The 25,136-nt window shown below is 41.3% G+C and overlaps 1 protein-coding gene across 2 annotated transcripts in view; it reads left to right on the top strand.

Moving 5' to 3' along the window:
- Positions 1–25,136, top strand: part of TCEA1 (transcription elongation factor A1) — a 44,370-nt gene that overhangs the window by 14,876 nt on the left and 4,358 nt on the right. For both annotated transcript variants that reach the window (XM_054985749.1, XM_054985748.1), the window contains exons 3-8: positions 2,230–2,335; positions 4,118–4,205; positions 5,430–5,578; positions 10,357–10,413; positions 14,472–14,626; positions 15,747–15,893. In XM_054985749.1, the coding sequence (XP_054841724.1) occupies positions 2,230–2,335; positions 4,118–4,205; positions 5,430–5,578; positions 10,357–10,413; positions 14,472–14,626; positions 15,747–15,893 (702 nt within the window). The remainder of the gene's footprint in view (positions 1–2,229; positions 2,336–4,117; positions 4,206–5,429; positions 5,579–10,356; positions 10,414–14,471; positions 14,627–15,746; positions 15,894–25,136) is intronic.

The following is a 25,136-nucleotide window of genomic DNA, read 5'->3' as shown; positions in this document are numbered from 1 at the left end:
AAGCCTCATGTATAACAAGAATTATACCTTCTGTAATTAGGTTCCAAATATATTCTAGAGTTTCTTTAGTGGTGATATTTAGATGCAGACTGAATCAATCTGCATCTGACTTGCAGTCTTTAGGGTTAAAAGAAAGGGAAGTTCTTGTAGGAAATGCAAATTATGACCAGCTTGTTCAGTTGTAAGAATGCCTTATATAATATTTTTGTACTGTAGATACTGTAGGTGGCAGTAGTAGATTGTGTTTTAATACTCAGCTGAAAGGTTGCTTCTAAAGCTTACACCAATCCATTTAATATAACTTAGTAAAAGATAATCTATTTCTAAAAGTCTTTGTAGTCAGGTCTATTTATTTATTTATGTCATTTATAGTGCACCTTTCTCACTGAGACTCAAAGTAGATTACATAGTGTGAGATTAGCACAGTCAATTAACTGTGCCATAGGATAAATAAATGCAAGTTTACTAAGACATAACATTATCAAAAATCCAATACAGAGTTGAAGAAATGCTGAAACAGAGCATAAGTAATTCTAGGACTGACATTAGACAACACAGAACTACCCAGTAAGGTTATACTTAAAGTTACAGGTACTACATAGGAGCACATACTTAAAGCAACAGATAGTACATAAGGCAACATAGTGGTGAAGTCTGTGGTCCCTAATTCATTAGTGAAGCATCTCTTTGAGATCATCTCCCTACAATACAGCCCTCCTATCTGTGTAAAAATCCTTTTGAATAATTCAGTTTTTGCATCATTTGTGGAAGGTTAGGAGAGTGGGGGCTCTCCTGACTTCCTCAGGCAGGCCATTCCATAGGACTGGGGCCACCATGATGAATGTATGTTGTCATGTCTTTCCAGAAGTACTCTAGTATCAGATTAGATAAGCAGATCTAAGAGTAACATTCAATCATGAAAACGTGAAGTTGCATATTATTGAGATAAATTATTTGCAACTTGCTTGTCATTGAGTCAGTAATGGTCCAGATGTATATATGTTTATAATAATGATATCCTGCCCTTTCAATAGGAACAGGGTAGTTAAAAATTAAAAACAGAACAATATCTGCAATTTAAAAATAAAAATACTAAAAATGTGTACCATAATAAAGAACTAGACACTTTCCATCTTTACAGCTTCTACAGTCTACCACATTACAGTTTTAACAGCTATAATAAGAGTTTATAGTATTCAGAATTCCATATCTAGCAACAGAAGATCCTGCATAACATTCAGGTTTAATAAGCTTTCTGAAAGGCTAAAAAGGAAAGTATCCAGAGGATAGCCTCGGGGGGCAGCCACTGAAACAGTCCAACTTTTGAAAGGTCTGCTAGGCTACACAAAATATATTGCAAAATGGCGACTTATTTTGTTACAAATTTGTTTTGATCGCAATGTCAAATTTCATGAGTGTTTGAACCCAAGTCCCAATAGCTAAAAATATTTGCTTAGAAACACTAGATTTATTAAAATGTGGCTAAAGCAGCAGTCAGTACAAAATTAATACTGGTAACTGGTATTTCTGTCCATTCCCAAAGTAACTTCAGACTGAAATAATAACAAATCAAATTAATCTTAAATCAAGCACCTCTCTTCCATGAACATTTTTTTTCTCAAAGAAGAGCAAAACATACCACTTGGTACCCTTAAAGGCATGGTTGGTAATTAGCTGTATAGTTTTTTAAAGGGGTTTTTAAAGCAAACCAAGGCAAATGCCTCAAGACCAAAGTGTGATGTAGAATTTCTTGGTCTCAGTGTTGCAAACACTAATCTTAATATGAGCCTTCATGCCCATGGGAGAATGCATAATTTATTTACTTATTCCCCAATATTCTCCCCTTGGGAGACCCAAGGTGGCTTTCAATATTCTCCCCTTTTATCCTTGCCATAAGTATGTGAGGTAGGTTAGGCTGAATGTGAGTGACTGGTCCAAGATTCCATGGCAGAGTGGGGATTCAAACCCGGGTCTCCCAGATCCTAGTCTCACACTCTAATCCCTACACTACACTGGCTCTTTGCATAGAAGAATGAACATGTTTTGATTGGTGTAGCTGTGCTTTTAAACAAAAAGTGCTGGAAATCTAATTGCAGTTTTATGCTGCTGTCTGCTAACTTCAGAGGGATGTAGTTTTGTGTGCTCTGCAATATTTCTCTGGTATTGTCATCTGCTGTTTTTTATACCTGTTAATACCTATTTCATACATTTTGATATCTGTCTTTGCAGTCTACAAGAATTGGAATGTCAGTGAATGCAATACGCAAGCAAAGCACAGATGAAGAAGTTACATCTTTAGCAAAATCTCTTATTAAATCATGGAAGAAGTTATTAGGTATAGCTTCACTCAACTTTTAAAAAATTTCCTTCTTTAGTTGAATCTCAAATTATTTCTTTGAAGCTGTTATCTATTTCTTTCTTAGAGAACCAGTAACCATTGATACTTCATTTTTAATTTGCCTTTTGACTGCAGTACAGATACTTCCTCTTTGGGCCAAGCAACATAAACTCTAAGAAGTGTTCTTCTCTACTCATACAACACTGTTCTAAGAGACAAACAGTTGATTTCAGTGAGCTTAGACTGGAGAAATTCTGCTTAGGATGTCACTGAAAATGCCTGTAATGAGCAGGGCATATGGTTTGCGATGACCTGAGCAAGAATGTTTCCCAGAATCCTAACAGTTTATGTTTGGCAGTTTGTAATAAATTAATGATGGAAGAAGAGCAATATGAAACCTATTTAATTTTAAAAATACCTACTCCACCCAGATAGGCACTCAGGCTTTCATGGAAATTTACAATAAAAACTGTGTAAAATACAATAAAGCGCTGGATAAAACTCATGTATTTAAGCTACATGTTAACACCACTTCAGTGCTTGCTAACCCCAGTGCTCAACATACCCGGTCAAGAAGTAAATTTTCACCAATCTTTTTAAAACTTAATTTTCATTACATTTTATATTATACTACATTAGTATTACATCATTAGTGTGATCACAGCACCTGTATACCTCATGTGTGTGGTCTCTGTCCCAGTCAATGGGAAAATGGCTTTCCTAATCTAGATGATTCAGCATATGTATATACAATTTGTACATTTATAAACACTGTGCTTATGTTAAGGCACGCATGTATAGGTGTGGATGGGGATCTGCTCTGTCTTGAGGATCTCTGAGCCACTGAGAGTGGCAGTGTAGGCTGCAGAGCAAAGTGCAGAGATTCAAGAGAAGAGAACTTGGATTTCTTAAAATTACCCCTCCCTCAGTTTCTGAGGCCATCCTTGAGAGAGTGATCCATTATGCTAAGTCAAACAACTGTCTTTGCTTACTATTTCCTTGTGCTTGGGGGTGATGATGTGGGTGCTTGGTTCTGTTCTGTGGTGTTGCCCCATTGGCCCCAAGTTCCACCTTGCTTCTGTGAATGTTGATTCGCAGCCGAACCACTTAACCACTCTGCTACAGATTTGGAAGAACCAGGTTAAAATCCCCCTGGATGCTTGCTGGGTGACCTTGAACCAGTCATGCACCCTCAGCCCAGTCTACCTCAAAAGTTCGTTTTGAGGATAAAATGGAAGAGAAGAGAATTATGTACACCCCTATGGGTCCCCAATGGGGAGAAAAATGGGGTATAAATAAAGCAGATAAATAGGAATGCTTAGACAGAAGTTAGATCTTTTCATGTCAAATCATAGGGGCTAAGGGGTACTTTACATAATATTTTAATGTGCACAAAATATGAAGTGCAATGAGACTTGTATGCTGCAGATGTTTCCCATCAAAAAGCCCATATTGGCTGTAGTTTCCTGTCAAGTTTACACTCAGTGGGAAGCAGAATGTCTGCTGTATAATGTGAAGCAACTGAAAAAGCGTGAGCTGAAATTTCTCCTGTTCAAATGTCATCTTAGCTATAACTCATTAGATAGCCTTTGGCAAGATTCTGCTTCACAGCTTTAGCTATCCTGTTTTCAGGAAACAGGATGATGATGATAATGACCTACTTTGTAGAGATGTTATGAGAAAAAAATGTCTAGTACTTCAAACATTTTAGATATCCAAAAGTACAAAATTTTGCAGCTGTTAGTGTGTATCCATAAATTTTGTAAATGCATGTTTCAGATGGACCATCAAATGATAAAGATTCTGAAGAAAAGAAAAAGGAAACAGCATCTTCATCACAAAATAGCCCTGAAGCCAGAGAAGAAAGGTATTTCATCTTTTCTGCTGATAATGTAAGAGCTAAATCAATCACTTCAAGTTGTTGGAAATTAAGGTAATAAAGAGGGGGAAACAGTTATCTGCAAGATTAATTGGGCTGTACAATAACAGAATGGTTCAAGAGGGAGCTTTCTAAAGGCAAAGGGGCTGTGGACTATACCACTGTGCGTGGAACATATTATCTGTTTGCTGCACATACCATCCTGTTGTAACTGCATTATTTTCTAGAAAGCCAGTTTGGTGTAGTGGTTAAGAGCAGCAGGACTCTAATCTAGAAAACTGGGTTTGATTCACCACTCCTCCACTTGAAGCCAGCTTGGGTGACCTTGGGTCAGTCATGGCTACATTGCTTAACAGATGTCTCATATACTGATTATATCAACTTACACTGTGTGATCTGCTTCGAGTCTTATTGAGGAAGGTGGATTGTAATATGGTGGATAAATTTTAGAACTTCCATAGTTGAAAAAAAATTATAAATGAAGTATTTCCATTGGCAAGACTGAAAACCTGTGTCTTTAGACTGGGAAGCTCTAAAAGAAGGATAGTACAAATTGATCACTGATGTAACTATAGTCTGTTACCTCTTAGTTTAGAATTGTTCAGTTAATATTTTAATTCTGTAGTCATAATAGGCTGTGAGAGTTGTACAATTCATGTTAGAAATAGGTTTAATGCAGGTTTTGTTTCATATCACAATTTAAAGTAATTACACGCATTGGTTTTGAGCTTAATGCTCAGCTATAAGTTGTGTTTATGTGGCTTCCCTGATTTTTCATCACCTAAAATACCTCAGCCAAGGCAGATCTGTGTTTTGGTTTGATTTGTTACTTAACAGTGGACAGATTGGCTGATGCTGGAAAAGTAAGATTTTCTAGATATTGGATTAGATCCAGAATAAATTGGTAGTTTCCACCATTCCCCCTTTCTGCTGCAAATCCTTCTCATGTTGTTCCTCAGGGGCCCTATTCTCCAGACAGAGAATTTCATGGAGATCAGTGGAGTACAGGAAAGTTTCATTCTGTCAGTGAAAAATTTAGTTTCCATTGATGTGAAATTCTGCCATGTGCAATGTGGAAGAATAATAGATATTGTTCAAGGCATCGCGGGCATTTTGGTTTTGCAGCTGAAATACCCAATCTAAAGCAGAAGTTTAACTTGAGCACCATTAACGGGGCAATAGGCATCACACACACCTTTTTTTCCTATTTAGCAGTTCTAGTAGCAACTCAAGCAGCAAGAGAGAGGAAGCTAATGCTTCCTCAGAAACTTTTATCTCTTCTTTTCCTCGGGCTCCAAGTACATCTGATTCTGTAAGGATGAAATGTAGAGAAATGTTGGCAGCAGCTCTTCGAACAGGAGGTAGGTTCTGTTATGTTTCATTTTATTATGCATTCCTTTCTGGTGTGTCTTAATAATAGTCTTATTGTAGTCCTTACAAACTGTGTACTGTGACTGTCGCTGTTCCTGTATATTTGAAAGTATATTATGGTAGAGTTGCACCTTAATTGTTCACATTGTTTTGACTTGAAATACATTTCTATTTTTTCATTGCTTTGAGCCCTCTTAATTGGTACCATGTTCATTCCCTTGAGGGTTGCTTCTATTTGGTTGTTGTCTAAGAGGTTATGTTAACAAGAACAGTAATTTCTTGCCCAGGTTTAGATAAACCTTAAGAATTCTAGGTTCATAACAGAGAGGGGTCTTTGCAACAGAGTAAACTGACATTGTATACCTAGTGTTGCAGCAAAGAAGCCACAATTCTCCCTTTCTGTTGCTGGGCAGACCCACCTAATAGCAAACAAAGAATTAAATTTATGTAAAATAAAATCCTTTTTTGTATGGTAAAACTGGTTTTTCACCATAAATATGAATAACAACATGAGTGTTTACTACATACAACTATTGCATAGCATAAGAGGAATTTCTCCATGTAAGAAGCTGCAGCATATCTTATTTTGATGATGTTATCATTTCTCTGTTGAAAGTATCTCACATTGTAAGATCAGATATTCCACAACAATGCATATTCTGTAATAGGAGCATCATACTCTTTTCTCCTCTCCCCCACCCCTCATTAACACATGCAGCGGATATTCAGCCACTTAACTGTGGGTGTACATTATTTATATTATGGATTTAGATACATCTATAACTTTCTGTAAATATTACTTACCAAGTATGACATGGCCTCATACATGTCAGTAGGTATGCCACGAAGCAACAATTTTGTCCATTCATTTGCATGCAGTAAGTTCTGGCATCAACTTGCTGCTTAAGTGATCAGACCCCATGACTCGAAAGTCATCTATCTGAAACTATAGAGAACTGTTACCACTCAGAATAAACATTACCTGTGTACACAACTGCACCCCTGTGTCATATGAGTCAGAAAGGAAATATATTTATAAGGGATACTCAATGTAGTCCATGCTGTACCTCCTGTGCTATGGCTGACCCAGCAGCAGACAGCATTACCTCTAAGATGTTTCCCTCTGCTAATAGTAGTCATTGTTATACTCCAAGGCAACTTGTTCCATCCCTCTTTAGCTCCTACTGCACTGAATGATCATGCAAGAAAGATGACTAACTTGTGGTTGCTCAGATTGGACAAGAAGTTTCAATTATTGATAAGTATGAGTGCAGGACATTTCTCATTGTGCTAAGATCTGCTGAAGTAAAGTAGCTTTAAATCTCCTCATGGAGAACTCTGTAAAAGTTTTCCATAGCAGAGCACTTCAGATGGAAAAATAACACTTTCCTGTCCTTCACAGAGCAGCTCTGTACTCTTAAATAATGAGGCCTGTCTGCAGACTGAACTATCCCCTCTGCTGACTTAGCCTTGATTGAGAAACTCCACCTTCAATTCCATTGAAGATTCTACTTGGACCTCTTCTGGGCAATGGAGACTTGCACACTACTAACCACAGAGATCTTCCCAGATGTTGACTAATGAATTTTGTAATTTTTTAAAAAGTATGTTATTAAAACAGAAAATAGAATTGAACTGTTGAAAAAATACCAAAAGCAGAATATAGATGGTAACATTAAACAATAAACATAATATCAAAAACAGAATATGTAACAGAATATTAAAACTACATAATAATATAGCAGAAAGTAACATTAGAAAGTATACATAATATCAGAAACAATATATAACAGAATATTAAAACTACGTAATATTTCTCCTTTCCATCCCCCTACTTTCAGCCACATAGTCCAAAAAACTTTTCCATTTGTCCTGAAATTCTGAAATTGGCCTATTATGTATAAAAGATTAATTTAGCCATTGATGCATAAACCAATTTATTCATCTATTCAGTCACATCTGGACAAAGTTCAGCCTTCCATTTTGTTGCATATACTACTCTCGCCGCCGTCACTATATATTTAAAAAGTTCACTGTGTTCTTTTGTAATATTACTTAGCAAAATATTAATAACATATTTTGGGGTCCATCACGAAGCAGAACTTTAATAACTTTTGCATTTCTTCACATATTTTATCCAATATCTTCTCACCTTCTTGCATGTCCACCACATGTGATGTCAACATTGACATTTCCAGCACTTTCCACTATAGTCTTTATTAGTTTAGTCCTTAGGAGTAATATACCATTTTGTTATTTGAAAGCAACTAATTATCGACAGACCAAGGGTAGAGTATCTGCTTGCCTGAATGGAGCCATGTTTGGTTGAAGATCCGTGCTAATTAAATACAAGCCCTGCATTTAAGTGTTAAAGTGTCATTGTCCTTCTAATCACTATTGTGCTTCCATTTCTGCCTCCACAGTGGTGATACTGGAAAATGAATCTTACTTGCTAAGTGTTCAGTGTGGCATGGCAGATGATAGATGGGTGCTAGTCTGCACTATTTTTGCCAGCTTTCAAAGAGCATAGCTATCAGTGCGGTGTATGGCAAGTCGTTCACATTTTTGAATGCGGTTCTGAAAAAAAAAGTGAAGCATTAACTTGCAAAAGATTGTCTGAGCTGCTATTCTTTAAAATTATCATACTTGCAAGTTCATGCAGACCAACCCAGAAGTCTTTGTAATGGTGAAATACGTGTGCTGTCATAAAATGGCATAATGTTTGCTTAACCTGCATAGTTGTATATTTCTTCATTGTAGTATGGTGAATTCTTATTTGTCTGCGGAATGCATAGACATATTGGAGGTGATACCTTAGAATGAGCTACGCCATATCAAGAGTCCATAAGGAAGCATGCATGACTAGTTTTTTTGGCAGGAATTCTGGGAATGGTTACTGTTTCAAAGCGCAACATCTGTTTAAGTAGGATATCATGTTGGAGAAATCAACATAACCCGCTGCAGGTAGAAACCGCTTCTGAGACAGAGGCATATACAAACATCTCTCCAGAATGTCATCAACAGGAACTAAAAAGTTTCCTTATGTCACCATATTTGGCTGCTCTATGGGAAGATGATTTTCGACGTGGGTCATGTATCCAGCTGCTAGAAGGCAGCCACAGATACCCAGTTTCCAAGGGATTTACAAGACCCAGAACAGGTGGAGATTGTGTGACAAGGCTCTCTTAGAAGCCTTAGTTCTGCATAAGTCCCATTTTTTATAAATACAAATTTTGGTGAACAAAAATAGCCACTTGTTTTGTGTTAATATGTAGTAAGATAATGCCAACAAGGGACACTCTTTTTTATTTTCAATAACCTTGTACTTTGATACACCACAGATTAATAATTCCTTAAATTCAGGCAAAGATATAGATGGATGTGTTATTGATGCCAGTTGATCTTGTGCGTGCAGTGAGATCTTGTTAGCATAATTAACACACAACACTCTTAATATTATCTTTGCTTCTCCTTCTAATATCAGCAATTCACTATATAAAGCAAAATAATCAGGAGAGTGGGTATCCCTTTGAGTTGCTCTTTCAGTATTGGTCTCCTACGTAACACACCATTCACTCCAGTCCTAACTAACAGTGCAGTCCTAAGAAGTCTAAGCCCATGGGCTTAGGTTGAAGTAATTCTGTTTAGGATTGTACTGTAAATGTCTCTCATGTGTGTTTTGATTTAAATAACAAATATTTCAAACAAATAATGAATTTTAATTCATACCCAAACTGAACTCTTGTCAAACATCTCATGCACATGCTACATCAAATGGTCATCTTTGTTATCCAACAGCAGATTAAATGTATAAAGAGGTATGTTCATAAGATACTGTTTTGCATTACCATGATCGAATTTAATTGCTTCTTTGTGTTTTATTGTTCAGAACCCCTCTCTTTCATTTGAATCCCCACTGGCAAGAAAAGTAGAATATAAATTAATAAATGCATGCTTCATAAAATTTGATCTTAACCGAAAATCTTGTTTGTTTATTCAATATATTTATACCCATTTTCTCTCCAATGGGGATGTGAAGTGGCTTTCAACATTTCCCCTACTCCATTTTACTCTTATCTGTACAGCTGTTCATTCTCTGTACCAAGATTTAAATCATATTTTGAAATATTGAGTGATGGTTATAGAACTAAAAAATGCTGGATCTCCGTTTTAGCAATCATCTATCCTTACAGGGTTCCAACATTTGATTGTGTGTCAAACATTTATTACTAGGGACAATGATTCTGCTAGAATAATTGGGAAAGTGCTGCCAAGATCTTGAAAAATTTATAGTCCTTCTGCTTATTGAATGGGGGCATCTAATATACTTCTTTTAATTTAAGATGGCTTTGGAAAGTTTTTTTTTTAACCTTCTTAACAGTCTTCTTTGGTAATATTGAACATTAAGAGGAAATAAGTATACATGAGGAAATAAGTATACATGAGCCTCCTTTAATATTTTAATATAATAGATCTCAAGAAGATTCTAGCTAGAATACTTAGTTCCTGTCTCTGCAAGCATTTCCTGTGGATTATGATCTGTATATTGAGACTTGTAACTCAAATATTTAATCTTTTAGAGCTGATAATCTCAACTCTCAAATACTGTTGAATAAGATTTCAGGTCTTTTAAAAAGGTGCTACTTTTTCATATTGCTTATAAATAGTAATTTATTAAACACAACCATTGTGGTGTTCTAAAAGTTTTGTATAACTTCTTTGTTTTCTAATGCATTAATAGTCATGCAGCTGCCATTTCCCATTTCAGATGATTACATTGCAATTGGCGCTGATGAGGAGGAGCTAGGTTCTCAAATTGAAGAAGATATCCTTTTGTGCTCAAAGATGCTTATCACAATATTGACTGATGCTAATTTCTAGCTCCCTTTTGAAATGCTATTATCTTTTATACTTCACCACTATAATTATTTCCCAAATAATATTTAGCATTTCAAGTGTGCAGAGCCCTTCACAATCATTAAAATAGTTATGTCAGATAGGTCAGTATTATTAACAGCATATTGAAGTGGTATTTTTACTGTGTTGGTTGAATTGCCTTGGAAGCAGGAAGATAATATAGGACAGTAGTTCCCAACATTTTTGGTATGATGACCCACAAGTCCAAATTTACTTCGTGTCATGACCTGTCCAGGGCTGGCCCAAGAGGCTGAGAAGTCACTGGGGGGGGGGGGAGGGACCAGGTTGAGGAGATGCAGAAGGATGCCATAGGTTGGCAAAGAGGTGGGTAATAAGTGGCTCAGTGCAAAACATCTCCAGCAGCAGAAGGAGAGGGCAGTGAGGCACTGCAGGGGGCTGGGCAGCTAAGGAGCAGCTACAAGACAGAGCTTGTGCTTATGTTATGCACAAACTTGTGCCTTAGGTGTCCCTCTCGCCAATCACTATAAGAGAGAGACACACCACGGAGTCCTGTAGAATGAAGCAATATATGATTGTTTAATTTAAACAATGGAGGAGCCCTTTTACACAGGAGTAGGTGGTCTCCTTGTGTCCAAAGCTCATCAAAGCTACAATAGAAGTGCAAAGCAATTTATACCCTCAGGTTAATTATAATAATATCACAATATTCTAATATTTGTTATCTTATTGGCTTGCAGTCTTTGACACAGGTGTCTAGGGTTAATTTGATTGGAAGAGCAAGTTTAGGTCAGCTACTTAATTGGGGGAATTCCAAGATTTGCAGCTCCTTATCTTGTCCTTGTGCTTGTTCCCCTTGGAAGGACACCTGCCTCCTCCTGCCCACCTCCCTTTTGCTAATGTTACCTTCGACGGCGCCGTGAAGTCTCATCTTGGCAGCCTTGGGGGGGGGGGCTTCAGATAACTGAGGTCCGTGGACAGAAAGGAATGTTCCCCCACTTCTGCACTCCCCTTTTTGCAGCCTTGAGAGAGATAATGCCACAGGTGGCTGACCTAGCTTGCTACATTACTCAGTTTCTTCAAAAAGCATTTGTGTGACATTTCTACAGGTGCCTCTCTACAAGCAATATATTGTTTAGCCGTCAGTTCTTACAGAGTTTTAACATGTTTTAACATACATTCTTCTTTGATCTTCTTATTTCAAGTGTCATATTATTGCAGGTTGCATTACAAATACTACAATGGCTCCTGAGCATAGAAAAGGTGCAAGGCATATAATACTGAAATGGTATATATAATTCTGGTATATATAATACTGAAAGGCACAGAAATGGTATATAAAATCCCTTTCTTCAAATCCATATTCCTCACTTACACATTCCCAGTTTTTCTCCTCTTCTCACTTTTCCTTGCACAGAATAGTTCTCACCTAGTCTCTAGCCTTTTCCCCCCTTCATCCACCTACGGACGTAAAGTTACTAGTTGCCAGTCAGCTTTCACCCGTTATTGTCACAAAGGTCAAGCTGAGAATGTGAGAAGCAGGCAAGGAAGAAGAGAAAGAGAAAGATACAAAGGGCAGGAGCTGCAATTAGGGATGGCTGGCCTGCAACTCACTTTTGGGTCCTGACTAGAGATGAGCACGAACCAAAATTCATGATAAACCAAGCTGGTTCGTGGTTCACGAACCAGCGGTTCATCAGATCCCATTTCTGACGAACCACCATGAACTACAGGCTGGTTCGTTTTTTGGTTCGTCACTGCAGACAGCCTGGTGTCGATCAATCAGTTTCCTAGGCAACTTCCTGCAGACCTTCTGCTGGCCCGGAGGTGACCTGCTGACACGGAAGTGATGGTTTTCTGACCTGGATGTGACATTTTCACGAACCAAACAAACTGATTCATGAACTGGGGGCAGGTTCGTGAAAGTTCAAGGTTCATGAAATTTGACGAACCATTTCGGGTTTTTTTCAGTTCTTGCCCATCTCTAGTCCTGCCCCACAGGTTGGGAAACACTAATATAGAAGTTTAGTAGGATATTAGTATAACTTACCATTGCTGTTTTAAAACTGGTATGTACACTACTTGCTGTGCCTTAAAGAACATGGGGTTATGTCCTGCTGCTTTACTAACTACTGTGTTAAGATCTTTTCATCAATACACATGTTTTCTGCTGCTAGAAGAAGCTGTTTTATTGTTGAAAAGCTTATGACAAAACTCTCCTCTTAAATTTCAAAAATATAACAATTTACTAAAATGTAAATGTGCAAAGGTGCAATCATATATACAAAATATTATTCCAATTACATATATCAGAGTCAGTCCTTTCTAGAGTTAACACACAGATATTGTTACTAGTACCAATTTGTCAAAAATATAAGGCAACCAGAATCCATATTCTTAAATAAACAGTTACATAACCAGTAAATCTGGAAACGAATACAAGACCAAATGTCCCAGTACACCAGTCTATAGGACAGTATAGTCATTGTTACCAAAGTGCCAATGAGTTTCTTACAGCAGTTCAGAAAAGGGGCTTCTTATTCAAAGAAGTATATTTCAAAGCACTCACTTGAAACAGAGTAGTAATAAATCCGCCCAGTGGTAGTAAATCCACATGACCAAAGGCTAGCTTCAAAGGTTTTGCAGTAGCTGCTTCCTCGGGGTGGGGGTGGGGGGCGACTCTGCAATCTTGAACCACTTCAAAGTTTCACAAAGCATTCCATTTCCATCTGGTAGCCACGAGAGCAATGAATAAGAAGAAGGGGCGAAAGGAAACCATGGACACAGGAGTACTGAAAATGGCTGTCATGTGGGTGGGACTAGGAAAGTCTAACTTTCCTGCCCATGTGATAGTCATCCAGGCAGCAGAGGTTTATTAAAAATCAGCAAAAGGCAAAAAAAATCAGCAAAAATTGATGATTCCTGGCCCCAGGAAGGTCTGCCTGGTCTTGACCAGAGCCAGGGCTTTCTTGGTCCTGGCTCCAACCTAGTGGAACTCTGTCTAGTGAGACCAGGGCCCGGCGGGATTTACTATCCTTCCACTGGGCCTGTAAGACAGAGATGTTCCGCCAGGTATATGGTTGAGGGTAGGCTAGGCCTCCACCAGCCTGGATAGAGGAGAAGGGAAGACCAGATCTCTCCCTATTAGAGCTGTCACCATCCAGTTTTAAAGTAGCAGATTGACTCCCTCAAATTAGCTGATTGCTGCTGTATATTTTAACTACATATTCTATTTTTGTATTTTTGTGCAGCTTGTTGATTTTAACTGTTTTTAAGATGTAAATTATTATAAATGTTTTTATTTGATGTAATCCGCCCTGGGCCTGCTTGCGCGGGGAGGGCGGAATAAAAATCGAGATTAATAAATAAATCCCTCAAAACAAATTGGGGTATTAGCTTCACTATCCACGCTCTTTCCTGCTCCAGTGGCAGGATGTTTAGTTGTGGGGTGAAGGTATATTCTTTGAGTAGACACATCTTTGCAAGACAAATTTGTAGTTGACCAGGACAGCTTATCCTTCATCTGTCTTTTAACCCTTGTCTGTTACTGCTTATTTTGTTCACTGGAGACATAAAACAAAATAAGTTTATGTAACTGGTTAGCATACCAAGTAACTGTGAGCTGGGTCTGAAGTATGTCCATATTTACAGTTTGCAATATTTGAGAGGCTTATAATTACAAATACCACAGTAGGCACATTTTTCTTTTTTACTGTTTTTGAGTACCCAAACCCTGTCTATAGTCCCTACTGGACTCCCAGCCAAATCAAGATATTTCTTAACCCCTCCCCCTCAAATTCCACTCCATAGCCAACTCTCCAGTTGATTGTCATTTAAACTGTTTCTCCCCCCCCCCTAATATTCCATTTTTCCTCACTCCACCACCACTGGTGGCAAACTCTTCCTTGTCCATCTTGGTGAAACATATTCTGTTTGGTCAAATGTGTGTAAAAGAATAGAGAGCAATAGTGAGCTATTCATACTTTGTTGTCCTTAACTCATAAGTACCTATATTTCAGGAGCTAAAAAACACTGACATGAAATACAAAAATAGAGTGCGCAGCAGGATAGCAAATCTTAAAGATACAAAGAACCCTAATCTAAGGAAAAATGTTTTATGTGGTAATATACCTCCTGACAGGTTTGCAAAAATGACTGCAGAGGTAAGTAATTTGTTTAAGTATATTACATACTTGATTTTTTTCTATGGCTATGATATTATAACGTCATTAAAAACAAAGATATGAATATAACTTATTAGTATTTTTAGTAATATACTAAAACCTAATCAGGTTGCAGCAGTAATGATAGCTCAGAACTCAAATCTGAGCCTTACTGTATGAAATTTCAGAAGGATTGGGTAAGAAAATGTTCACAGCCTCTAATATAAAATAAGAGTATTGTATGCTTATCTTTTTGCAATAGGTTAATATAAAATGGCATTTTATACATATTTGTTACCTCAAGGTAATATTATTTATATGTTTCTCTAAAAATCAGCAATTTTTATGGTCTTAAAAATATAGAAAAAGTTAAAATAAAGTTGAGTCGCATTTTGTGAACACTGTTACCATTTTTGACTGCATCAAAGTGCTCTACCCTTCTTAAACAATTTTTTTATAATTGCATTGAAAGGCAGTGAAAAGGTTGACCTATTCACAGTGAAAAACAATGCTTTCTGAATAAAATTTGTGTCCTTTCAGTGACATCAGAATATAACCAAATACTAGCTGTAGATCACTTTAATAACAGTCCCATCACTAAGTGATATCTGATTGGCTGGGATAATCCATATAACTCATCCAGAATGCATTACCCTCCCTCTCAGTTGGCTTTGTTTGCTCTCAGTGATGTTGCAATGTAGCAAAATCTGATTGAGAGACAGACAGAACCTTGTGAGATAAATTAAGGGGCTGAGCAGCTGTCACTTAATATTGGTACTACCAAACAGCAATAAGAATTGCTGCCATGCATTCTTCCTGTTCCCCAAATTTGATTTGTGATATGGAAATATTCTGTTGACAAGCCTCTGGGGAATAATAAATGATCCTAGTAAGAAATAATTTGGTCAATAGAACAAAACCTAATTTAGTAAGCATTACTAATTAATGTGACATCTCTGCTGCATTCATTTGGCTCTGTGCTCACGTGCTGAATACTGAAACTGTTGAGTAGCAGGTATCTTCAACTGCTTATATTCTTACTTTGTATAAATTGGTATTTGAAAGCTGTAAGCATTTTGAAAATACTTAAAGCCAATATGGCCGTGTCTTTGCACCACAGGAAATGGCAAGTGATGAACTAAAAGAGATGCGGAAAAATCTAACAAAAGAAGCCATAAGAGAGCATCAGATGGCTAAAACAGGAGGCACACAGACTGATCTATTTACATGTGGTAAATGTAAAAAGAAGAACTGCACTTACACACAGGTATGTCAAGTCACAGTCTTAAATACTGTGTTTCCTTTGATGGTGCTTCTGAAAAGATGCTGTAAAAATACTTGAATGGCTTTTATATTTCTTGATTCCACTTAAGCTACAGGTTTCTTTGTCTGTATGCCATTTATATTAAAATAGAATATTAATAGACGCTTTCCTGGACCATTAGTGCAGACATAGGAGGACATTAAGTAGGCTGGAGGGAGCAGGATTCAGGCAAAACTGGAAGGGGCCTTGGCTTAGATAGGTACCTGAGATGAATGGAGCAAAGGTCCACTGACCTTTTCTGTTAATCTCCCATCCCCTTTATTCCTATTTGGTGGGTGTTCAGAGCAACTAACAGCCAATTGGGATGCTGGAGGAGCCAACTGTGAGGGAGAAATTAGAAGAAAAGTGTTAACATTGTCATTTTGAGTCCATTAGGGTTTGTACCTCTAGAGAGTAAGATTGGAGAGTCCAGCTTCAGGAGGCTTCATAGATCAGAGCTTGGCTTTTAGGGAAAGAAGGCTCGTCTGTTGAATGGTTTAGGAGATAGGGTTTGAGCCTTGACAGAGGGTGGAGGGATCCTTTCTCAGGAGACTTTATAGGACTCAGGGCCTAAATTATGGCTAAGAAATTTAATTTTAGGAAGGGCTCTGCAATTATACTGTGGTTTTGGTTGTAGAAAAGCCAAAGATTCACTTCAAGAGTTTTAAAAGCTTGACTGATAGGTGTTCTCTGCACCCCGGAAATGACAACTGAAACATTATAACTAGGGGTGTGAGGTGCCAGGGAGATTTGGTTTTTCTGATTCACAATTCGGAAATCATGATTCAGGTTGCTTCAGGTATGATTAGAAACTATTTGGCCGTTATTTTCAATGGGGACCATGCTCTCAGGTTTCCAGGAGCCTGGGGGAGGCCATTTTCTTTCCAAATCACACCAAACTTGGTGGGGACCTTCTAACTCTCCTCTAACAACCCCCCAAGTTTCAGAATGATTGGACTTCGGGGGCCATGTTATGGCCCCCCAAAGAAGATACCTCCATCCTCCTCTACTCTCCATTACTCCCTATGGGGAAAAACAAGGGAGCTTTCTAGGTGGCTTGGGATGGCATTTTACAAGCAAAATGCACCCAATTTTCAGGGAACCTGTTCCTACCTCTCCTCCCACCCCCTACCCCCTAGTTTCAGGGAGATTGCTCTCTGGGGGGCTATTTTATGCTCCCTGCCCATCCCATATTTCTGCTATGGGGAAAACTCCCACACAGCAGAAACACATGATTTGTGGCAGCCAATGGTCGCAGCCACAGTCCCACTCACAATCCACCCCCCCCCAACAGCAGCAAAGACCCCAAAATCCTCCATCACCACCAGAGCTGGCTGGCCAGCCACTCTCCATTCTTCCCTATGAAGTTAACTTTTTAGACTTTGTTCTCAGGGGCACTTATGCACAGGGTAGGTGCCACACAGAACAGGCATGCACCCTTGGTGCAAGCTCATCCCTAGGAAAGCAAAGCAAAAACAAAGACACACACACATACACCCCAAAATGCTCCATCACCCCCAGAGCTGGCCGGCCAGCCACTCTCCATTCTTCCCTATCTTCGCACCAGAGAATCACACACACACACAAATTAATTTTTAAATTTTTTATTTCTTAATAACAGCATTAAACATCACAATTCACATTATCACTATTAAATCACAGCTTACAGTCCTAGACTAAAACAACCCCTACCATCACACCAGAAAATCACACACGCACAACAAAAAAATTTAAAATTTTATTTCTTGGATTTCTTGCCCTCCCTCCCCATATTACAGCCTTATTTACATTACATTACAGCAGTAAATCACATTACATTACATTCAAATCAACATTCAGTCCCGTTTGAACCAAAACCTAACATCACACCAGAGAATCACACACCAAAAAATCTTTTAAAATGTATTTCTTGGATTCCTTGCCCTCCCTCCTCACAAGTGGGCTGAGGGCATGTAACAGCATTAGTGGCACATTCAAATCACAACATAACAGTCCCGTTTGAACCAAAACCTAACATCACATCAGAGAATCACACCCCCAAAAATTTCTTTAAAATGTATTTCTTGGATTTATTTCATGGATTTCTTGGATTTTCACCATAGTATCACAGCATCCATTCCACCCAAACCAAATTCAACTGGGGGATACTCTTGCAACTTAGTCCAGCAGAACCGTTGTCATTTCCTGCAGCCAGGCTCTGTGTTCATCCAGTGGGGAAACATCACAGAGCAGAACCAGACAGTACTAAGCCACAAGCACAACACAACAGCATTCACGGAACTCAGTTGCAAAGGATTCCCCTCCCCCCCATGCCAGGTTCAAGCTGAAAACTGCCTATGAGGCAGTGTCATAGCCTCCATCATCAGCTGGCACCCGCCCATACCATTCCTCCCCACTCCACCCACCCCTTCAAAACAACATTTAACAGCAATGATAACATTTAACAGCAACAACAGAATGTAACAACACTTAAAAGAATTAAACATTTAACAGAATCTAACAGCATTTTTAAAACATTTAACAACAGTAAACAACAACAACATGCATAGCTTAGTTTGGGGCTGTTTCTCTGGGTTTCTGTGTCCTTCTACAGTTTAGAGTTTACCTAACCTGACCTCTTTCTCCTTGTCTTCCCATTCCAGTGGCAGTCAACATTTCTGGGGCCTCTATTCACATTTATCAGAACAAATCTGTGCCCAAAGGGACTGGGCCACTGCTGCTGCATTCTGTGTGTGTGTGTGGGGGGGGAGTGACGGATCCCCCCAGCCTTATCTGGCTGACACCCTTCGATGCCACCCCTTGTGAATGATTCTGCTAGCTTAGGACGGTTCTGATTTGGGATCTCACAGCTCCTGTCACCACTTGTGAAGTATTCACTGGTCGAGGGACCCTTCTGACAGGGAATAGAAATAGGGACCACTTACACTCCGGCTCAGTAGGTGTGTTGTAGACCTCTCCTCATGAGGCTAGAACTCGGGCTGGAAGCGGGTTCACTCTCTGGACAGAATGGAATCCTCCTCAGCTCTCACAGACACAAACTGGAACTAGAATGTCACTTCGTTGCACCAGCACCTCCTCAAACTCTGCCACTTAGTCTGACAGGCTGAGAGCTGGTTCCCCTCAGGGCGTATAAGATAGGCAGGAATCATCAAACCGGACTCAGATGGTTAACAGAACAAATTAACTTTACTGAAGCACATTTTATCTCCCTCCTGCACAGCCTTAAATGGTTAAACGTTCCAGATACCTCATTAACTAGTCCTCCTCAGAGAACTCTCTAAACACATCTGCCTTCTCTGGTTGCTAGCCCTCCACTCTCTTTTTCAGAGTCTCCCTTAACTGCCAAAACTCCCAACTAACTATTCTAAATGGTCTCAACTGCTCTTCACTGGCACTCTCTCTCAACATTCTATTCAGGACCTGTCACTCAAACAGGGCCTGTCCGTCACGGGGTCATAGACTTGCAGAGGATGCAGGCCACAAAGAGGGCTCACATTCACTCTGGAAATCCACTCCTGAGAAATCAAAGAGCTGCATGTTAACCTTCAGGAAGAACAACTGCTCAACTCTCCATGGGAGAAGGCGAGTGCGATGTGAGCTGACAATGTCGCCCACATAAAAAAAGACGTGCTCACTCTCCATGCTTGTCAGAGGGCATGAGAGAAGCTGCTGTGCCTCGAGGGAGAGGTCTGGCCAGACCACCTCCTTCTTGGACCAGTAGCTCAGCAGATCCATGGACAGCAACTCACAGGGCTCTGCAAGGTAGTCCCTGACCATTGCCTCCGCCAAATTCTTTCTTACATGACTCACGATCCCAAAGGGTCCGAGAGCCCACTGGAGCATCTTCATGGACTTCCCGGCAGTGGCTGCAGGGGGAGCCTGCTCAGAAGGGGCACAAGAGGGACCCACAGGGCTGGGCCTGGCTGGGTCCCTTGCCTGCCCCCTCTGATGACAAGCAGCCCCTCTTGGCCTGCCTACGCCTCACCCGCAGACAGAGGGAATCTCTGGTGTTTGTGAGGTTCCCATCCCATTCAGCGAAAGTGCCCTTAATGCACAGGTCGCACATGGTCACCAACATGTACAACTCCTTCTCTGTGAGAGGCTTTAGCCTTGCAGCTATGCCCTGCTGCAGCTTTTTCATGAGCGCACGCACTCCTGAAACCAAGTCTGCACGTGGTGCATCTGGGTCCACAAAGGAGGCCATTGAACTCTGGAACATGTGCACCAGAGGAATGACCAGACCCGGGGTCGCCATGTCAGACGAGACTGCCACAGTGAAGTCCTTGAAGGGCTTCAGGACCTCCACTGTCTGGGAGATGGTGAGCCAGTCCTCTCGGCTGAACTCACCCTCTTGCCTGCAAACATCGTTCTCCAAGAGCCATGCCTCAAGGGCAGCCTGCTGCTCTACCAAGCGCTTCAGCATGGCACAGGTGGAGTTGCTATGAGTGCAAACATCAGAGATCAGGCGATGCCCTGGCACACCTGCCCTGGCCTGCTTCTGGCGCAGTTCGAGTGGACTTCACACTTCCAGAGAACGGAGACATGACTCATGAGTCTCCAACATTTCTGCAAGAGACGCTGGAGCTCATGAGTTACAGGGTCCTGGGGTTCCCTGGGGGAGCCCAAACCAAGGGCAGACTTCACCGTGAGGTGAAGTTTGTGGGCCGCACAGTAAATGCGCTTCCGGCCCACCAGCACTGCCACTGCCCTCATGTTTTGGCCACCATCCGTCACCATGCATCTCATGGTGATGCTGTCCTGGCCTACCCAGTCTTCCAGCTCTCTTCTCAAGGTGGCCATGATGTTTGAGAACCTCAGCGTGGGGCAAAGCCTTGTAGTAGCCGGCCCAGTGGTCTCACATCCGTCCTTGCCTCTAACACTGAGCACCCCTCCCCCACCCTGAAGGTCCTTGGATTGCCTCCAGTGAGCAGTAAGTGACAGGTATGCATGCTGCACACTAGAGCAGGTCCAGATGTCAGACGTGAAGCGCACAGTTCTCCCGGCAGCGTGGGACAACGGTGCCTTCTCGTGGTCCCTGGCAGCCCTGAAAAATGAGGGCACCACAGTCCTGCTCAACGTCATGAAAGCAGAGATCACGTACCAGGGAGCGAGATCCTGGAGCAGCTCCTGGAAGCCGAAGTGATTCACTAGGGAGATTGGCTGGCCATCAAAGGCAGTCATCTTGACAATATGGTGCGTGATGTGCCTGCTCACCTGGATCCCCCCTTTGGGCACACTAGTTCCCTGTGCACCAAGCATCTCGGTCAGAGATGCTTGGCATCCCTGCCCTACAGGAACCCATGGGGAGAGAGCACCAGAGGAGCCTGCCTCCTTCTGGCTAGCTGGCATCCATGTGGTGCCACTAGAACTCCCCCCCCCCAAGAAGCACTGCCTGGTGTTGCCTCTTCATATGGTTCTTTATGCTAGACGTGGAGAGATGGTTCACATCCCTCCCGGTAGTGATCCGTTGCCTACAATGCTTGCACTGGGCAAATCAGAGGTCCTCTGTTCTCTGGAAGTGTGCCCAGATATCAGAGGTAATGGGGGACCCACACCACACAGGGGATATGCTTATGGGCCCCCCAAGAGACACTTCCTGTGAGGTACTCGGGGCAGACTCACCATGTCTCGGCTGGGAGTCACAGATGTATGAGGATGAAGGGGCAGAGATGTAGGCTCTTCCACCTCACTCTTCCTCTTCCTTCAGCACCCTCTCCTCCTGCACAGCCTTGAGAGGCCTCCTGCTGGCCTCAGAAAAATCAGGGGAGGACAGCCCAGAGGGGGGGTTCCTCCTGTAGTTCCTCCAACATCCTATAGGTCCCTGGGGTGAGCGTGAAGGACAGAAAAGTCACGTGCCCCATGTCCACTGCAGGAGACACCTCATGCTGCCCCTCCTCCAGCTGCTCGGTCTCAACAGCTGGAGAAGTGGGAGCCTCAGCAGCAGGCCCCTGCCCAGTGCCAGCTCTTGCCTCAAACACCTGGATTGGGGGTGGCCCTCCAGCAGCTGCTGGAATGAGGGCCTTGCGAACCCTCTTGCTGTCACCAGAAGCCAGGCTGGTGAACAGCAATAGTGCAGGGGAGGGCCTCCTCCGCTCAGATGGGGGGATAGCTGCAGCATTCCCCCTCCTCTCCACCCCTCTAGTCTTAGCCCTAGCATTTCCCGGGGCCTCTCTTAGCTTTCCTGTCACTCATTCTGTTCCCCTCCTTGAACCTACACTAACTACAAGCTCTTAAGTTTTTAAAACACCCCCCCCAAGCACCTAGCCAAAAGATTTAGTTTCAAAACCTATCTACCTATTCTAGATCTTTGTTTTTGTTCCTGTAGATGGTCAGAAATCTCTTTATACACGGCCCTATTTATTTTTGTCAACCTAAACCTACATCACCAAACAGCTGAATTCTTCTTCAAGAATCAAGCTGGCCCTAAACCCCAATACACAGGAAAGCCTAATACAAAAAATGTGCCCAGCCTGGCTCCAAGGGTGCCCGAGGTGGTCAGGGCAACCCTAGTTAAGGGAGTACTAATGGGCAGCTTATTTATATGAATATAAAATTGTTCAGAACCTAATTCTCGCTAATTCCTTTCCTACAAAAGCCTATTTAATGTGGAAAACGGCCCTATGTTCCCTAACAATTAAGTTTAGAGGGCAAATAATGACAAAGGCTTAGCCTACCTTACAAAACACTATTTAAAACTAAGAACTCTAGACTCTGCGAAACCCAAAGTATACCACCCAAACACCGCTATAACTACAAACACCACCACCCCCAACCAACAAAACAACAATGAATAACAACCCCAAACTGTAAAACAGAGAAAGAAACCGAAATTCTAAAACTACCCCCCCCCCCCCCGCCCGCAACAGCAACGGAAAAACGGAATCCCAAATTCTAAAACTGCCCTCTCCAACAGCAACTTGGAAAAAACAGGAAAAGAATCCCAAATTCTAAAACTGCCCCCCCAACAGCAACTGGGAAAAAATAAGTAAAGAAACTAAATCTAAAACTGCCCCCCCAACAGCAACTAGGAAAAAACAGGGAAAGAAACTCAAATTGTAAAACTCCCCCCCCCATAGCAACTGGAAAAAAACAGGGAAAACAACACAAGGGCAATTCTAAAACTACCCCCCGCCCCAACAGCAACTGGGAAAAACCAGGGAAAGAAACCAAATTCTAAAACTGCCCCCTCAACAGCAACTGGGGAAAAAAACAGACCCACCACTACCAGAACTTGGGGGGGAAACCCAGACCCCCAACAACAACTAAGAAAAAAACTGGGAAAAATCAGAACTATAACACAACCCCAGCCAGTCACTGAAGCAAAGGCCTAGGCCATCACACACGCACACACGTCAGCAAAAACACCCCCTCCATAAAATTGAAGATTAAAAGTAAAACTTTTTAAAAAATTCCCTTACCCCCCCCCACCCACCAAGACAAGCAAGCAACTCCCTCCCCCCAAAGAGAAAACCCAGAGAGTCAGTCACTTTGACTCTCCTACTAGTCTCCTGAAGTCCAGTGGTGAGTCAGTCACAGTCCAGATCCCGAAGAAGGCCAGCCAAGTCCTAGCCAGGCAAACACAGAGACAGAGGTCAGAAAATCCAACAGAATTCTCAACTCTCAATATCTCTCTCCAGGCCAGGGAAGAATGGAAGCCTGCTAAGGCAAGCCTCCAATTTAAATCTCCTCCTGCAGCATTTTAAAAAAGTCACTCTCCTTCCAGAGAATCCCATTGGCTGGAAGGAGAATGCTGCTGCAGGATTGGACACTCCTAACTCCCCCTCCCTTCTCTGATCCCCCTCCCTCCTCCCCGTTGTACTCCTAGTCTAGTCACTTATCCCTCTTCCCTCTCCCATCCTGTGAAATTGGGAGGAATCTCTGCAAGCAGCACTTTTCTTGCTGTTTGCAAATTTGCAAAAAGCAAGAAAACTTCTGCTTTCAAGCTTCCCACCAATTTTTACTAGATGGGAAGGGGAAGGAGGAGGTTGCAGTGAGTCATTCACTCCTTCTCCCCCTCCCCTCTGCTAAGAAAGAGCGGGAAGCTTGCATTTTGCAGAAGTTTGCTGGCTGTTTGCAAAGTGCTCCCGGTAAACTGAAGCAACCTGAATTGCTTTGGGTTGCTCTGCTTCAGCATTCCCAAAACGGGGCCAGCATGCTGGCCCTGATTTGAGAATACCGAATCTTACCAAATCGGGCCAGATTCAGGTATTTTACCCGAATCCGAAACCTGAAGTGCACACCCCTAATTATAACTGAGCCTAGCAAATGTGTGTGATACTTTTAAATTGTTTCTTCCTCTATGCTTAACATCCTTATTCTCTTATCTACAAAAGTCAATAAAAGTTAGTGTTTTTTCCCCCTAATATACAAAATAACTGCATTTAGAAGCCACTTGAGGCCAATCTGTCAGAAAGAGGTTGGAGTAGGGACCACATTGTTCAAACTTCTCATCATGCTACCGCTACCCTAACGTCCTTTAAAACACAGCCTTCACAGCACATAGCCATAGATATTGGTCAGGATCCTAAGATCCAAAATCTGGGGCTTTTCAGAGTCCTCTTCTGTCTGCCCCCTCCCCCTTGAAAAGCCATCTTTGGAAGCACCACTGCTTGGGTACAGTGCTGGCAAAAGAAATAGCTAGGACTGTGCCTCCAAGATTCCTGAATTGTTTCACTCTAAAACGGTATCTTTAAAAGTACTTTCTTCAAGAGACCGATATCATCTTAGATGCAATTCATCCAGCCAGTTGAGCTGTTAAAGCTATAGAAAACCTAGTTCTAGAGAATCACTCAAATTTAAAGTGGAGAAGGAGCTGATATTGAAAAGGGAAGTTTTCCTGGTTTGCATAAAAGTTAAAAATGCTTCCTAGAGGAGGTTTGGAGAAACACCTAAGGCTTGGTGAGTAACAAGATTAAGGAAAGAGCAGGAAACTTCCTGTACAGTCACTAAGATAAGGGAAGGAACTAGATGGGGCATTTTCTCATTTGCAAAATGATTTGCTCATTTTCTTGGAGACCTGGGTCATTCATTAGCGTCAGATTATTCAGGGAGGAGGCTCCAAAGTCTGGGGAGAATGGCCCTCTGATTTAATCAGGCTGAGGTGGGCTTTAGGGAAGAGCAAGTCTGCATTTCATTACTGCTTAACGCCTCACTACCTTGTTTTTGGCATGGTTCGCTGCCACAGCTGTTAGCTTAACTTTAACAGGA

This window comes from Eublepharis macularius, chromosome 7, assembly GCF_028583425.1.
Source record: "Eublepharis macularius isolate TG4126 chromosome 7, MPM_Emac_v1.0, whole genome shotgun sequence".
NCBI lineage: Eukaryota > Metazoa > Chordata > Lepidosauria > Squamata > Eublepharidae > Eublepharis > Eublepharis macularius.
This window is presented reverse-complemented; position numbering and strand designations above follow the sequence as displayed.